Source organism: Hypomesus transpacificus, chromosome 18 (genome assembly GCF_021917145.1).
Source record: "Hypomesus transpacificus isolate Combined female chromosome 18, fHypTra1, whole genome shotgun sequence".
NCBI classification, from domain to species: Eukaryota; Metazoa; Chordata; class Actinopteri; order Osmeriformes; family Osmeridae; genus Hypomesus; species Hypomesus transpacificus.
In genome coordinates this window covers 546,070-563,144 of record NC_061077.1, presented here as the reverse complement: position 1 = coordinate 563,144, position 17,075 = coordinate 546,070, and the positions used below count along the sequence as shown (strand labels likewise).

At 43.6% G+C, this 17,075-nt stretch overlaps 1 protein-coding gene across 1 annotated transcript; it reads right to left on the bottom strand.

The window, feature by feature from the left end:
* Positions 1 to 7,976: 7,976 nt before the first annotated feature.
* On the bottom strand, positions 7,977 to 16,693 carry epha2b (eph receptor A2 b). Its single transcript, XM_047040284.1, has 14 exons — positions 15,966 to 16,693; positions 15,365 to 15,724; positions 15,109 to 15,236; positions 14,800 to 14,965; positions 14,446 to 14,545; positions 13,628 to 13,683; positions 13,395 to 13,520; positions 12,543 to 12,728; positions 12,287 to 12,348; positions 11,903 to 12,112; positions 11,581 to 11,730; positions 11,176 to 11,369; positions 10,584 to 10,739; positions 7,977 to 9,155 (listed from the first exon to the last, which is right to left on the bottom strand). The coding sequence occupies exons 1-14, from the start codon at positions 16,228 to 16,230 to the stop codon at positions 9,047 to 9,049; spliced, it is 2,268 nt and encodes a 755-aa protein (XP_046896240.1). The 5' UTR covers positions 16,231 to 16,693; the 3' UTR covers positions 7,977 to 9,046.
* Positions 16,694 to 17,075: the final 382 nt, after the last annotated feature.

Genomic DNA, 17,075 nt, shown 5'->3' with positions numbered 1-17,075 from the left:
CTCTTCCCTACACTCTCCCTCTCTCTTCCCTACACTCTCCCTCTCTCTTCCCTACACTCCCCCTCTCTCTTCCCTACACTCTCCCTCTCTCTTCCCTACACTCTCCCTCTCTCTTCCCTACACTCTCCCTCTCTCTCTCCCTCGTTATTCTCTCTTTCTCTTTTTAGCAATCTCTCTCTCTCTCTCTCTCGCTGGACAGGGACACCCAACTGTTGCTGAGGGGCATGGTGCTCAGAGCGTCCAGATATAATTATTTTGTCAACAAACGACCCCTGAGGTCCTGAGGGGAGGAGATAAAACACGGTTCCTCCTCTCTGTTCTCCCACCAGTGAGAGGATGGTAAACATTGTGGATCGTCCCAGTTACAGTCTGGGTTATGAGTTAGTTCACTTTCTCTTCTGTAGACTGAAGAGTTTAGGACATCACTTCACACTGCACATCCATCCAGTAACAGATTGGCCTGAAACATTGGTTCTTCACAAACAGAGGGAGGGGTGCTGTGAGGGAGATTGTATCATGTTATCTTTAACGATGTTAAAATTAGAGTGTGGGCTGTCATTAATTGTTTGTCAGAAAATAAGTGTACCAACAGCCCATTAGGTAGGAATTGTTTTAAGCAAAGGACTACTGTACCTAGCCTGATTTTGAGTTCCAGGTGAATTTGGTCTTTGTGATGACATCTTTTATAGTCATCGCATATATATGCGATGGCTATAAAATATCCATCAATTGTTTTTTTGCCTCTGTCTCAGACCCTCTCAAGACTAACACAATCTTAACAGTGCTCCAGTGACATCATCCCCTGCAACGACCAAATCTTTGTCACCGGGAAAATCCTGTTCCTATGGCAACCCCCTGTTCCACACTTTCAAGCTTTTCCTGTGCTAGGGAAGCTAATGTGACGACATGTATTTGAAAACTGAAGGGGGGGGATCAGTTTAGATCATTTGAACAATTGCTGCAAAATATCCTTCTGTTGATGTATGCGCTTTCAACTAAGAAAAATCTTACTTAGTGGTGCTGTGATGACAAAACTGAAGCTCTGGTGAAGAGTGTTGAGAGGTCGATCATGGGTGTATGTGGAACAGGAGAATCCATGCAGTTGGGTGCAGCCTGACCTCTTGTGGTATCATGGTTAAAGCACAACGTTTTGACAACTCAATTTTTATACGTTTCCAAGATTTTGTTATTTTAAGGAAGGCCAAAACACAAATGTTTATGGCTAACATGAAAGTTGTAAATGATGGACATTCAATCTTTCCCAGATCTAATGAAAAATAACAAATAACACGTCTACTGAAACACATCCTTAAGTGATCAAAGCTGAGTTTATAGAATGAAAAAAAGTAGTTAATTTCTCATGATGAAAAATAAGAAAAAACAGATACTGGAGGAGAATACAGACTCTTCTTTAATCCTGAGGGGACGTTAAGTGACATCCCTAGAGAGCGTTCTGCTTCTCTGGTCCTCAACGCTGCTCACGTTCCCTCCCTAAAATCCCATAACCTGCCTTGACCTCATTTCTTCTGTAAACCCACTCCCATGGAGTGTAGATAAATAGAGATTCTCAATTCTAGTTCCTACATTCTATTGGAGCTTGTTATCACTGAGGGACTTCCCAAGTTCCTCTATTCTGTTTGTGTTTACCTGGTTCTGTAGCCAAGGATGACACAAACAAATCTATATTGTGCTTAATCCAAGATCTTATTAAACGGGAATTTGTGTGTTCTGCTAGAGGGAAACTGTGAACACAGTGATGTGTTGAAGTAAAAAATGTAATCTGTTTTCCTCATTGAATCATCAAATGTACCATTGTTTCTATTGCCACAAGGGGCACAGTTTCCCTTCATAAACTATTTATTTTGCAGATATGCAAATTATTAAAACAGCAGGAGATTTAAGTTTTTAGTTTTAAAACAGTGGATGTGTGGAAAACACACAAACAAATGTATCTTGTCTATGTATCCACTGCCTGGTCAATTATTGAAAGTGCTACATTTGTACGTTTAATGCACTGAATAAACTGCAGGAGTTCAATCTGAGCAAACTAAAACTCCATATTCATAATATTGTCCTTTAAGGACCTATGGAGCTTGTCCTAGGCATAGTTCACACACACAAGAGCCAAATACAACAACATGAGAACACCGGGAACAGGTCCATAAAACAGAGACGGGTACAGAAAGAGATCCAGTCCAGCTAACCATACGAGAACTTCCACGGATGTGTGAGGGACATTCAGGGGTTTTGTGGACTGTTACTGAACTATTTCTTCCCGTTTGTTTCAGTGGCTCAGGATCAATGTTGCCTGTGCACACCATATCTTAAAGCCCCATGAACTCCCATGCCTGGAGCAGTGAAATGATAATATTAACTCAAGAGTCGCATGACGGACCGAACGTTTCAAACCACCGTCGACAGAATGACCGCTTTCCTTTCCCCCCTTCTCGCCACACTCTCCTCATCTCTCCGTCTCCTGAAGTCTGGCCTTCTGGGCTCCACACGACACATTTGGATGACACAAAGCTAAATGGCAGCCTTGTCCTGTGGGAGTTTAGGGGGGTGGGGAGAGGGTGGAGGGTGGGGGTGAAGCGGAGGGAGTGCTCCTTCTCCTGCAGCTACGTTGGCAAGGTCCATCCAAGGCGGCTCTGACAGGAAATTGCATTAATCCAAAACTGGGCTGAAGTAATTTCTGCCTCTGGTGGGTTAAAAGTGATGCCAGGAGCTTGAGGACCACCTTGACAGGGCCGGGCGTCCCGATCCTGACTGAGGGGACTGGGAGGCCTCAGGGCCAGCCCAGCCCTCCCCTCCATGCGCTCCCTAATTGGTTTAATGACTGTAATTATCTGCTGGGGTTCATGTTGAGCCGGGAACGATTAATGGCCTCCAAAACACATGTAGACAGGGGGGGAATAAGGAGGGGGGCGAGGGTGGGCAAGAGACGAAGAATAGCAGGGTTAAAAAAAAGAAGAAAAAAAAGGCTATAAAGTTTGAAAAAGACAACATGCTGGGTGAAACTGTGGGGCCAAGAAAAATACAACAATGAGTTTGAGAAGTTTCTGTGTTTTAGTGTTTTGCCCGTAAGACTTTTTGTTGAGGTTTCATATTCCCAAAGGCGGTATAACTCAAGAGTCTATAGTAGGCTATAGCAGCTTAATATGTATTTAAATTGAAAGGTAAAAAGAACGTATGGCACAAAACTAAATCTCCCTCTTAAGAGAAGTACATGTCGAACAAAACAACTGTCTACCCCATGATTACATTATATTCAACAAAATAGGCTAAATAAAATCTTGAGCCCAGCTTTATTCTGTGAAATACAGACCCCCACAGAGACGCTGACACAGTGACTCTAGGGGAAATGGCAGTACACAGCCTGTCTCCATGGAAACACAGGGTAATATATTCTTTGTGTATCTGATCAGCCTGCACAAGTTTGACTTTCTTTAGTGACATATTACCCCAGTAATCCAGTGTAGTACAATCCACAGACATTAGGAGCATATACATTTAAAAAATGTGAGGCCTAAGTTCGAAGTAAGTTCACAAAGATCAGAAACCTAGCCAGAAGGACTGTGTTACAGTTTTGAAAAGGAAACTGGAATTTTATCAAGCTGATCTGCACTGCGTAAAAAATTTGTAATCACTGAGATGTATCTTTCAAGAGGTTACGTTGTTAATGTTTCCCCCACATTTTCATCTTGTAAAAACTGTTTTTATTTACACAATAATGTTTTGGGCCAGATATTTACTTCAATAAACGAGTTTATACATTCGGAACCATCAAGAGCAATATCAACAACATCGACGGGATCTGCTTCAAAGGAGAAATTCAATTAGGCGAGAGACTTATTTTTTAAATGGGAGGCTGAGCTAGATGGAGGTTGAGAGAGAAAGAGAATGAGACAGAGAAAAAGAGAAAGAATGAGAGAGAGAGAGAGAGAGAGAGAGAGAGAGAGAGAGAGAGAGAGAGAGAGAGAGAGAGAGAGAGAAAATGAGACAGAGAAAAAAAGAGAGAGAATGAGACAGAAAAAAAGAGAGAGAGAAAGAAAGAAAGAAAGAAAGAAAGAAAGAAAGAAAGAAAGAAAGAAAGAAAGAAAGAAAGAAAGAAAGAAAGAAAGAAAGAAAGAAAGAAAGAAAGAGAGAGAGAGAGAGAGAGAAAGAGAGAGAGTGGGGGGAGCAGAGAGACGAATGACCAATTTAGACAGAAATTGGAGGATGTGTTTTTGGTCAGGAACCCATCTCTAAAATTAGCAGGGATGTAAATTCCACAGAGGTTTCAGTTCCGCACATGAAAATGGGAGCTACCCAGAACAAAAAGAAGAGAAAAAGAGAAATACACAACAGTGCATGAACGGCAACATGGTCTTAGAAGCACGGTTAGTTACTCTTTCTACATGGACATTATCTTAAAGACCAGAGACATCTTAAAAGCCACTGCAAGGATGAAAGCTCAAAAAACGGAATCCGCAGCCCCCACACAGAATAACACACAGGGGAGGGATCAAGTACCATGCATAGACTCACAGCCTTCAACACAATCACCAAACATGCTATTGCGGCCTATAACTAAGCCCTGGATGGCGCAGATACACATGCTTTGGGGCTCTCTGGCTCTCTAAGTATCTCTCTCTCCATGTCTTTCTATGTCTCTCTCTCTCTCTTTATCTCGATCTCTCTCCAGTCTGTCTTTTTTCCACTCTCTCTCTTTGTGTCTCTTCCACACAAGCTGCACGATACTGCTTTCTGCATGACTTCTTTTACAATTGCTTCAATCCTGATATGACTTCACTTGCATACAAACATGGATGCACACATTTAGCAATGAAATTGTTTAATGTGGTTCATTCTTGTTTTTCCTTCTGGGAAAGAAATGTTCCACCACATATGAGACACGGGCGGAAAAGGATGGAAAAAGTGCAGAACACTTTCTTGGTTTGTGCTTCACACAAAGCCATGACTATTTCTAGGCATCCTACTCACCTCAAAGACACATAAAACACACACAATGCAAAAGTCAAGGACAAAAAAATAAGGAAAACAAATAACGTCTCCCAAGTTCCGATATTGTGTCCACCTGTACTGTTGAAGTAACAAAGTACAAATACTTTGTTACTGTGCTTAAGTAGACTTCTCTGGAATCTCAGTATATTACTTCACTAATTATTTTTCAGACAACTACTCACTCCTTAAATTTTAGGTCCAGTTACCAGTGTGACTAGGGGAGCTAACTGTCTTGTATTTAGTTGGGACATATTGGGCCTAATAGGTTATGTAAGGCCTAATAGGGCTATTGCTCTATTATACCTACACTCTTTTGTTCGGCTTTTCACTTTTTTTCATGGAACGAGAACAGGTCGATCTCTCCCATTTCTAGATTTTCGTAAGCAACTTCGAAATCCATGTAACATCATCCAGGGGGAACCAATACTGACTAGTGTTGATTATTTATACGTTAACATTAACGACCAGCAAGCAAGCTGACAATCATATAATTGAATAAATTATATTGTAGAAAAAAATGGGTAACTCGCCTAGCTAACCCTAACTAGCCTAGCTAATGTTGCTGCTCAAATCCCTAGATGCTAGTGATAGAGCTAGTCTAGCTACTTTTACTGTGTGAGTTCGATAAACCTTACCATCGTCCATGTAGTGTTAAGGGCTTTTAGAATCACTTAACTCCACAGTCCGTGTAGCTCGAAACGTACAATTTGAACCCCTTTTCACTCTCGCTTGAAGGGCAGCAACATGGAATCAAATATGCACATCGTTAATTGTCATGTTGGGAAGATCATCCAAACTCCTTATAAAACGGCATGTTGTGGGAGACGGGGAACAAACGTAACTGCTAGCCATCAGAAGTTGTTGACCTGGCTGATGCAATATGCATAAGGAATTTCCGCTTTTGAAAATTGGATTTAATAGGCTTTCAGGGTTAACAATTTAAGATTTTGGTGGGGCCAACATCATTTTTGCTGCCTACAAACCAACCTTCTCAGCGTGAGAAATAGCCTACAAGGTGTGCTGTGAGAGCGTGTGAACTGGTGTTTCATGGTCAATGAGCGTTGGCTGCCCTTTGGAAAATCATGTTTCAAAGATACACATCTTCTCTGCGCATGTGAAAATATGGTTTTGAAGATACAAATCTATATACAAATTCAGTTTTACACTTTAAAATCTTTTTGACCCATAGGTCAACAACTTGCGGTAGCAAGCAGTTACGTACCTATGGATAATGTAAAATAGTGCTTGTGCAAATAGCCAGCCATCATTATGACAAATGGCTTGAAGCAATACAAATATATATATATATTCACACAAACAGGTTTAAACCATACCGTGACACTAAAACAGTTGTTGTATTGGCTACTTTTTACTTAAAAATACCCTATGTCAGAGCCAATACTTCTTTACTGTAACTTGAGTGAAAGAGTGTAGTTAGTACTTAAACTTTTACCAGTCTTTTTTAAAATAAGTATCTATCCATCTACTTGAATCAAGGATGCGTGGACTTTTTACCTCTTTGACTGTGTGTTCATTGTAGGTCAAACTTGCCTGACAGATAAATTTACTATCCAAATATTGACATTCCTATTCTCAAACACTCCTATTCTTATACACTCCTATCAGTGAAATGCATTAAAGGTTACAGGCATCAGTCAAACATGGCTGATAAATTCAAAATGGAGGGCGTCAGATTAATGGCTCTCCCAACATTAGTTAATCTAGTAATAGATTAGGACAGGGTTTGGTTGACACTGAGTGCAAAATAGTGGGCCTGGCAGGTCTGGACTTGCTGATGCATTGTAGCAGGCATTTCATAGACTCCCATCATGTTGACTTTGACCTTGTTGTCTGACAGTGTATCTGTTTGTCTCAAATATTCATTGATTTGACTTTGTTTCCAAACAGATTTATGAATTATAAAGTAGCGGGGTATCAGTAACGTGAAATGCAATGATGTGAAATTTTAAATCCCTCTTTCCTAAATCTAAGCAATATTTATTGTTGAATATATTTAAAGTTGGTCGATGTACCCCCTTAGTAGTAGCTTAGCAACAGTTTCTCAGAATATGAATGCCCATCCGTGACTCAGTGGGAGGAAACAAACAGAAACATCAAAAAGATATCAAGTCTTGATGTCATACTTGTTTCAAACTAATTAAATTCTGCCTGCAGCTTTTATCTCCTCAACTATAAAAGGGAGGATACCAAAATAAATCAATTGGCAGGCTTTATTGGAAGACACAGCCATGAAGATCAGACATAGATATAAACAAGATACAAACTGATGGATAAAAGAGATCAACATTTTTTTTTTTATTGTGACTGAAAAACAACCTTCAATTATGCATACATCCCAGCTCAATGTTATGAAAATAAATACAAGTAAAAAATAAATAGGCTATTAAATAAAGTAAAAACAAAACAGTGGAGAAAAGAAAGAAGCAACTGCTATTTGTCAGAAAGACAGATTAAACTAAATTAACACTAAATTAAAATGCTGTCAAACTTTTTTACGGATGCATATATGAGGGAAATAAAACACAAAATTCAAGTAATGGGGAGGGATTCAGTAACAAAATGATTTGCAGTCATTATTTAAGAGCATTGTGGTAAAATAAGCATGGGCAGGTGGAATATTTGAGGCATCCAAGGTATTTCCATAAACACAGAATCTATCCACTCAGTGGAATGCATGAAGTGGATTCAGGATATGCAATGAAAAAGCAAAATGTTCTCTTGACATTTCCTTTTACTAAACTTCAAAAACTATGAAAATAGAATATCCAGTTTCCAGATTTAAAAATCTGGTCACATTGAAATTGGAAACCAAGCTAATATGTACATGATATGAAGTATTCAGAGACATAACAAAAGTTATCTGTAGAAAGCATATGTTTTGTTTACTGATTGAAAAAAGATCTTGCACACTATGTATTCCTAACTTGCTGAAGTTCGACACAATGCATTTGAAAGGTAATCCAGATATATTTATTCAATTCAAGCATAGTATTTCATTTGTCTGTTTCCTCATTAACTTAAAACATGAATACAAATAATTACAAATTAATCAAATGTTATCAAACCCAACCAAGAACAATGGATTCTAACTGGTATAAGTGCTACATAAGTGATGTTTTTGAACAAGCAGTGAGAGCAAAAACAAAACCTAAAAACTAAACATGAGTACCTCATTTATTAACTCGTAATTAGATCATAGCTTAAAATCGAAATAAAGCCAGTAGTAGACATGGCAACAGCCAACAACATCCAACTTTATGGAGATCTCAAATCAAACCTATGCAACTTGTTAACTTCTATGGCCAGCACATGCATGTTTCAGTCCGTCCTCTGTATGGAGTGCATCGTTTAGCAGGAGACGATGTGGACTATGGTGTTATTACTCTACTCTCGTGAGACAATACCACCACTGGCTTTTTTTCCCAGAATGCTCAGAATGCTACAGCAGACCACTTTTCCCCCCACACAGTCTCATCGATTGAACAGATCAATGTCATTGCGTGTCCTTTTCTCTTTGGCAATCATGGGGCCTGCAGCTACGAGAGACAACCGAAACGTTTTTATTTAACACACTAGCCTTAACAGGAAAGGCTTCGCTTGGTTGACTCGATCGCTTTCAAACACTTGATATTGTGTGTGGGTTAAAGTTGGAATGCAAAGAAGAAAATATTCAAAGCTTGAGAAATGGCTTGTATGTGTACACAAGACATGGATAATAAAATATATATAACTCTCATCTACAAAGGCTAACTGGCCCATCTGTTACTGTGTATTTTTACCCAGTCTTTTTTTTGTATGGATAAATTGAACTGTTACAAATCTGTTATCTGATACAGAATCTGTAATCTGGTACAACTCTCCAAGTACAGCAAGTCAGTCTCTTTTGGCTGGTCATGAACGTCAGGCTTTGCCGGTCCAAAGCCGTCCCCGCAGCTTCATCCAGCTCAGCTTAGTTTAAAGTTCAGTCTGAGGGCTGCCCATTTCAGTGTCCGATTCAAATTCCTTTGACAGTGGGATCAGGTCACACAGCAAAAACACTCAGGGTGCTGGTCTGGTCTTTCAGGCCCAAGATGCTGTAGGCGATCCTTTTCAAATGGCCGGGCAGTCTCACGCCAATGTTCTTGATATCCCTGTGAAATAGAAGAGACAAGTGTGTCAGATCCAGGACTGGCAACCTTGGCTTTGTTCTAACAATTCAAATGTATTCTTTGATTTGATCCCCATTCTAGTGTACTACATCATATCAATTTTATAAAAAATATATCTTTCAGGAAATCCTTCAATCTCCTTTTTGAGATAACAGAGAGAGCATGTAACATCATTACAGTAGCCCCCCCCCCCCCCCCGTGACAGTAACTTGCACAAGAAGTGCGACATCCCAGCCCTTCATTACAGCTTTAATTAAAGCCTTGATTACTTAACTAGGATTCTCCCTGCCAGCCATGAATCACATGTCTGGTGAGCAGAGAGAGTGTTGTAAATAGCTGATGGTTTTGTTAGAGTGCTACCAGATGACAGAAGCTGGAACATAGGGGATGTAAAAATCTCACTAAAGAATACAGCACTTCAAAGACAAGTTTCAGCACAGCCCGCACTAAATCATGTCTAGGATTATGGCCTTAAATTAATTAAAATCTTTTTTTTTCCCCTACACATAGTTTTTTCATCCTGACAAAAACTTTTTGAATAGAGATTCAATTCTTTCATCCTGACAACACTTTTTGAATAGAGATTCAATTCTATGCCAGTGTTCTCCCGGTATCTCATTCCTGCACGTTAATTGAGAAATCTTTCCCTCGGAATTTCCACCATGTTACATGCACCTCTTCCATCTTTCAAGACTGAAGTGCAGAGGGCTTAGGGGGCAACTCCAACTACTCCATCCCCCTAATCGCCACATCACCCTTTCTGCTCTACTGGAGTTCTGCTCTCCTCCTCCACATCTTACTCCTCCTCCCTTTTAATGCTGCGGAAACCACAAAGGCCTTTTGCCCTGCACAGACAGAGGCAGTGGGGTTTAGCTCAAGCTAAAGTACTGCCCAGGGAAGCAAGTGTGGGTGAGGAGAGGGGGCAGAGGAAAAAAGAAGGAGGGAGGGAGGGAGGGAGGGAGGGAGGGAGGGAGGGAGGGAGGGAGGGAGGGAGGGAGGGAGGGAGGGAGGGAGGGAGGGAGGGAGGGAGGGAGGGAGGGAGGGAGGGGGAGAGGGAGGGAGGGAACCAAAAGCCGCCACCACCAGGCAACCACAAATGAGCCTAGTCTTTCTCTTTATCCAGCATATTTTCCATCTCACTCGTTTCTCATGTTGTAGTTGAGGCTGGAGTTTATATTGTGCATAAACTATTCTACTGGCTGTTAAAAGCGGCAATTTTTTTAACAAAAACAGGACAATAACGCTACTCCTGACCTCCTCCAAAACACTTCCAGAACATTTCCAGTATAACACAGCTCTGAAAACAGAAGCAACGAATGTGTTTTGTCACATAAACTCTGTAAGGGTTAATCATGATCTTCTTTTTACAACATGCGTCATTCTTTTAATGTCAAATTAATCTCCACTTACTCGTTTTTCATATGCAGCACCTGATCCATGGTGACTACGCCAGCACAGGAGAAGTTCTCGCTGTACTGGTTCATCTTAATGGATTCCAGCCATTCTGACACCGACCTGAAGGGGGAGCCGTCCGAACCACTGGTGCTAGGCAGGCGAATGGACACCCTAGATGAAGCCAAACAGATCCCAGCGATAATCACCAACAGATCCTCCCACATCAGTCACAGCACAGCAAAGCAAAGGATGTAATTATAGTGTTCCGAGACGAGAGAGAGATAAAAAACCAGTTGGGGCAGTTGGGTAAACTGATAAGAAAGGTGATCGTGACAACTCTATTCTCTCGTCATTTGTGACTCTCATTCAGACAAATATGCATTGAAACACACACACAAATACAACCACACGCAACCACTAACTGTACTGTACTGACCCAGACCCGACAAGACTTAAAAAAACGACTCCGTATTTTTCCACGTAGAATTTTGAATTCCGTTTGAATAAACAAAGCAATTCAATTCGCTTTATCAGTCCCGAAGGAAATTCGACATCATAAGTAAGCAGTAAAGCAGAGAGTAAACAAGTCCAGTAACGCAAACGCTACCGTGGGTCAAAGTCCGCGATGGCCTTCAGGGAGTCAGGGCTCCGAAGCAGCTTGTCCAGCAGGCTGACGATGTCTGGGAAGCGCGGTCTCTTGGAGCGGTCCTGCAGCCAGCACTGGAGCATCAGCTGGTACACTGCCGACGGACAGTCCATGGGCGCCGGCAGTCTGAACGCCTCGTTGATGGCCTTCATCACCTGCCACAAGAGGTCAAAGGTCACACAAAGATCTCAGACACCCCCAAACACTGGTGACTGTTACTTCCTGGACATTGGCGCTGGTGTGAGAGTCTGATTTGAACGAATGAATACTGTTCAAATGTTGTATATGTTGGCGTTTTCTACAGCAAATAACAAGGAAAATAATGAGAAGACTAGAACACCCTGAGCAGCAGGGTTTGCAGCCTACCTCATGGTTACTCATGTCCCAGTAGGGCCTCTCCCCAAAGGCCATGACCTCCCACATAACGATGCCAAAACTCCACACATCACTGGCAGAGGTGAACTTCCTGTAGGCAATGGCCTCTGGAGCTGTCCAGCGAATGGGGATCTTACCGCCCTGTTTGGCATGAGGGAAAAAACTCCTTCAGAACTGGAAGCATTTGGATATGGGGACAGAACCAGTCCGGTATGCTCAATAAAATCTATACCTAGCTAGAAAACCTTAGTACTAACTGATTAAGAGCTCCTTTAGTATATTCAAGCTAACAAGTTGTGCAGCTTCAACTCACACTGGTGGTGTAGGTGCCCTCGGGGTCATCTTCGAGCACGCGGGACAGCCCAAAGTCGGACACCTTGCACTCAAGGCTGTTGTTCACCAGGATGTTGCGAGCAGCCAAGTCTCTGTGGACATAGCTCATGTCTGACAGGTACTTCATACCGGCCGCGATGCCCCGCAGCATGCCCACCAGCTGGAAGGACGACATCTCACCGTCGTGGTCCTGAGGCAAACACAGACAGACAGAAAGACAGACAGACAGAAAGACAGACAGAAAGACAGACAGATAGACAGACAGATGTGAATGCTCAGCCACTTCCCACCAACACACTGTTCGGCTCTTATTCAACCACTGCTTTGATATGTGTGGACTGCTGTACACGTTTAATGAACTCACCTTCAGGTACTTATCCAGAGCTCCATTCTCCATATACTCGGTGATGATCATGGCATGCTTGACTGTAAAAAACAAGAAAAGCAAGGTAATGTCAGTCAAATGGATGAGATGTACATTTTTTATTTTAGTTTACTGGCCAAGTAGAGCATGTCATATTTGAATAATCATTGTTGAAACTGTTAGGATTTGAATAACGGCTTGTTGTTGTGGGTGTGGTCAAACACGGGTGGGGAACGTTAACGAAGTCCGGTCTTACATTTGGTGACAACCCCCTCTAGGTGGATGATGTTCTGGTGAGAGAACTGTCCCATGATGCTGGCCTCACTCAGGAAGTCCTGTCTTTGCTTCTCTGAGTAGCCGGGCTTCAGGGTCTTGATGGCCACCGCCACCTCCTTCCTGCCCGGAGGCTTCAGAATACCACGGTACACCTCTCCAAACTCCCCTGTAGAAACAAACATATATATGTAAGTAAATAAATAAATAGCACAAACAATTTAGCCAGAGATGTCTTTTTGGGGGGATTGTTTTCTATGCTTTTGTCTGGGTTTTCTTAGTAATTGGATAAGCAAAGCGTAAACAAGGCGTGTGGGGCATGTGCTGAAGGATTGTGTCAAAGGCGGTGAGATCTGATTGGTGGAGGGGCCAGCAGTGTGGGAGCATGAGAATCAGCTGTTATATGGGGGGGGTGAGTAGAAGGGGGGGGGGGGGGGTCAAGCAACGTTGTCGTGGGAAATGAAGGGGTGGGTTTAAAGGTTAAAGGTGGTCACACCAAAATAAACTGATGTTGTATTGAGCTAAGAAGTTCTCTCCTCTTTCAATACTTGCTTTCAGGTCCAACAACTTTTCTATACAGTGACTATTTGCTATGATTACAGAGTATTTAGAGTCTAAAACTGTGGTCCCTCCTGAGCCTTAAGGAGTTGCCTCATATTGATATGTCCAAACTTGTTGAGTGGGAACACATAACACAATGTAACCACCGTCTCTCAAAAAGCTAGTCTGTAAAACGAACAAAGCTGACTTTACAGTGACTGGAGATGGAAAAACCCTTCAACACTTTTGTCTCAAACCCACGATTAAGATTGTTTTTACAGTATTTCTCACTCACCAGCTCCAATGACTTTCTGCTTGGTTACATGGTTTGGATGAATCTCACTGGCAAACTTGAGGACGGCCGTGTTGGGGTCCTCGTAAGTGTGTGGATCCACATAGGTCTTCAACGGCTTAAGTTGCTCTAGAAAAAAAAAAATATATATATATATATATATAATAATATATGTTAATATTTTGCCGAATAAAACGAGGAAAAAGAGAGAAAGGAGCTTCTATTTTCTTGTGTACCTGAGCTGGAAAAATATGTGTCTTCTGGTCCTTGTCTTGCATGAGAGTTCCTTCTCCTGAACAAGAAAAAATAAGCAACTGTCATCTCAATCCAAACACATTTTTTACTTTTCTCTTTATTTCCATGCTTGTTTTATTTTATTGCCTGGTTGATAACTCAGGCAACTCTACTCAGCCACAATCGTCTCTCTTTTCAAGGAGAGCCCAGGGACTAGCTTGTCTCTATAGAAGCCTAGTCATTGGCACACCGCGTCTATTCACTCAAACAGTGCTTTGATAAAAGCCAAAGACAATCTGTGTTTGCCATTCCATTTACCAGACAGACAGACAGGCAGGCAGCGGGTAGACAGGCGGCAGCACTACTCTTGTACGGTAGCAGGGGGGGTCACCTTTACAAAATGGCTACTGTCTGGCACAGAAAGAGGCAAGCAGCCCTTATCAGTCACAATGTCCCTCTCGGGCTCATTTCCTTTCAAAGCCCAACACTCACTAGAGTATACTCATTGAGCAATGACAAGCCGCATTCAACACCAATTCTTCCCCAGTGAGTGCAAGGACACAGATACAGATAAAGAGAAAGTGAGAGTAGCAAAAAGGGAAAGGAGGAGGGAGGTGGAGAGAGAGAGGTGGAGAGAGAGAGGTGGAGAGAGACTGAATGAAGGGGCAGTTGGGGCGCTCACAAAAGGAAAAAAGGGAAGCATGAGAGAGGAAACCCGCTAAAGGAGTGTGTATTATGACTGTTTAACAGAAGTGCGAGGAAGTGAGGAGAGAGAAGGGACGGGGGCGGGGGGGGGGGGTCGTTATGGCTTGGCACTGACCGTTTACGTACGAGCAGGACTACCACCACGATAAACAACACGGCTGCTACGATTGCCGCTGCGCCGAAGATCACCGCTGTGTTGTTCTGGGCCGAAGAGGCTGCAACACACAGACACACGTTAGACACACACCGCTCTGCTTTGGAGAAGCAACACATCACAGCTAATAAACACGTAGGAGATGTAAGCAGTCTTCCAATCATTTTTCCGTTCCTACCTCCCTTCCTTCCTATGATAAAAAATGTATTAATTAGCAGAGGCTTTTATACAAAGCGATGGAGGGAGGGAGGGACTTGATCTGGGGTCAAATTGCTCCACCACCGAGTTCCACCCATCCCTGTTTTCCTGTCTTACGTTCAGACATCGTCTCAAACTCGTCCTCCATGCCTGAGCCCCAGGGAACGCCCTCAAGGGTGAGGGGCTGCACCTTGAAGAGGTAGGCCGTGCCTGGGGCAAGGTCAATGATCTGGGCTGAGCTCTTGTCCAGGACCAACACTGTGTACATGTTCACGTTGTCATCCTGGGAACAAAGGACAGGAGACAAAAGGGTGGGCAGAAAGAAGGGGGGAAAGGATTGGTCAACTAGGAGCTGGTGAGATCTGGTCGTCGAAGGCCTTGGCGCGGTATTTTTGGAGAGCTTTGCTGCTGGGCAGAGGGACGTACCTTCTTGCGGTAGATGAGTTCGTATTGGATGGGCCGGGGCTGAGCCCTGCGGGAGGCCACCATCCAGGAGACAGACAAGCTGGTGGAGGTCCGCTCATCCAAACGCATGGAGGTCACCTTGGGGGGCTCTGAGGAGAAAAAGTGCACAGAGAAGGGAGTTAAGAAAAACACAGCTAGATCGGCACATATATAAAGCAGCATGTGCACCCCACAAGTTGTCATGAAGTCGTTGCCGTTGAACTCTCTCGTCACCCACCTGTGTAGTCCAGGGCGGTGGTAAGGGTGCTGGTGTAAGGCCGGTTGCCCATGCGTGGCGTGGCCTGGCTGGCGAACTGAGACACGCCGCTGTGGGCCTCCACGGTGAAGGTGTAGTTGAGGTGGGGCTCCAGGTCGCTCAACGACACCTGGGTGTCCGTTAGGCCTCCGCTGGCCGGATCGAAGCGGACCTTCTCCCCGCAAGGCTGGCAGGCGGCGCCGTCGCACCGGCGACACTCCACGCTGTAGGTGATGTCACTGCGCCCGCCCGTGTCCAGAGGCGCGGTCCAGGTGAGAAGCAGCCGGCCCGCCGCCAGCTGAGTGGTCGTGGCAACCAGGTCACGAGGCTCCGAAGGCGGGCCTGAGGTAAGGTCAAAGGGCAATTAGAAGGGTTATGTCTGTCTCAAGGTTTCTGGTCTTCCACTTTTTTTTATTACATTTTTTACTATAGCTCCTTTTACTACCATTCTAATTATCCATCCTTTTATTAAGTAACCACTTTCAGCCTGTCACAAAACTTGTGTCATAAACTTCAGTAGGTTTTTTTCAGACGTCCCATAAAAATAAAAAAGCACATGACCCCAGATTGGCCTCCTCCTCACCTGAGCAGGGGCCTGTAGGGGGGTCGTCTGGAGCTCGGAAGAAGCTCTCCATACAGGCGCAGAGCAGTGCTCCGGAGCTAAGCAGCTGGGTGTTGGCAGGACACACCTCGCACTCCCTGCTGGACGCCAAGGCTTTGAAGAACCCTGGCCGACATTCTGAGAACACAAACAGAACAGAAACTGCATCAGGCGCCGATGATCCAAGGTGGGGAAATATCACAGACTCTGGTCCCCGTCCAGAGGACAACCCTTCTGAGCCTTTCATCACAGACACGCGTGTAGATCTGAGAGGGTTGAGGTGAAAAGGAATCTTCCTGTGGCCTGGTCATGGTTAAGCTGAACGGCCATCGCATAAGCTGAGGGTGAGAGGTTGTGTCTGGTCAGGGCCATTGGGTTGAGATATTGGAAAGAAAACATGGCAGATCTTCTGTACAGTGTTTACATTGGTGATTAATACGCCGCGCTCAGATCTGAGTGTCGGGGTTCAGAAACACAGCCAGACTCCCTGCTCGCTCTGCACTTTTAGTCCTCTTTTTCTTCTTCTTTCTAAACCATCCCCCTCTGTCTCTCTCGGGCTCTCTGTCTTTCAACAAACACAACCAGTCATCCCACATTCCAGGACTGAAAGTCAGCCATCAATGCTTCAGTACCGGAGAAACTGAAGGGAAGGCTGGGCTGAAGAAGCTGCAACATCCCATAGAGTCTCTAAGCTGCCATTTTGCGCATTCTTCAACTGCCTTTTTCAAAGACACCCTGCGCAGAAATGAAACAGTATCACTTAGCTAAGATGACTGCTAATTTCACACATACGAGTTTTGAGAGAAATGCAGGTATAGGATCCAGCTGTGCGCCACAGTAGTGAAATCTGAACTTAATACGGTGTGAAATTTCCTCTGTGAATGCCATAAAGGAGAGTGAAAATGAGAAGGCGCCCCCCTTCTGCACTCTGAAAACATTCCAACGACTGCTGGTCATGTCCTTGGCTCTATCCCCTTTCAAGTGCACACACACAAACGCACGCAAACACCCACTGGCCCCTCAGAAAGCACATCTGACTTCAGAGAAGGGATTATCGGCCTCTCCTTGACACCTGTTCTTACCATGAAACAA

What these genes read in the sequence shown, in the direction of transcription:
- epha2b (XM_047040284.1), bottom strand. Translation starts at nt 16,230, where the DNA reads ATGAAAGGCTCAGAAGGGTTGTCCTCTGGACGGGGACCAGAGTCTGTG. An exon ending in AACTCATCTACCGCAAGAAG is followed by an intron (nt 14,966 to 15,108) that starts GTACGTCCCTCT and finishes CTTTGTTCCCAG; the next exon opens with GATGACAACGTGAACATGTA. An exon ending in CACATATTTTTCCAGCTCAG is followed by an intron (nt 13,521 to 13,627) that starts GTACACAAGAAA and finishes TTTTTTTTCTAG; the next exon opens with AGCAACTTAAGCCGTTGAAG.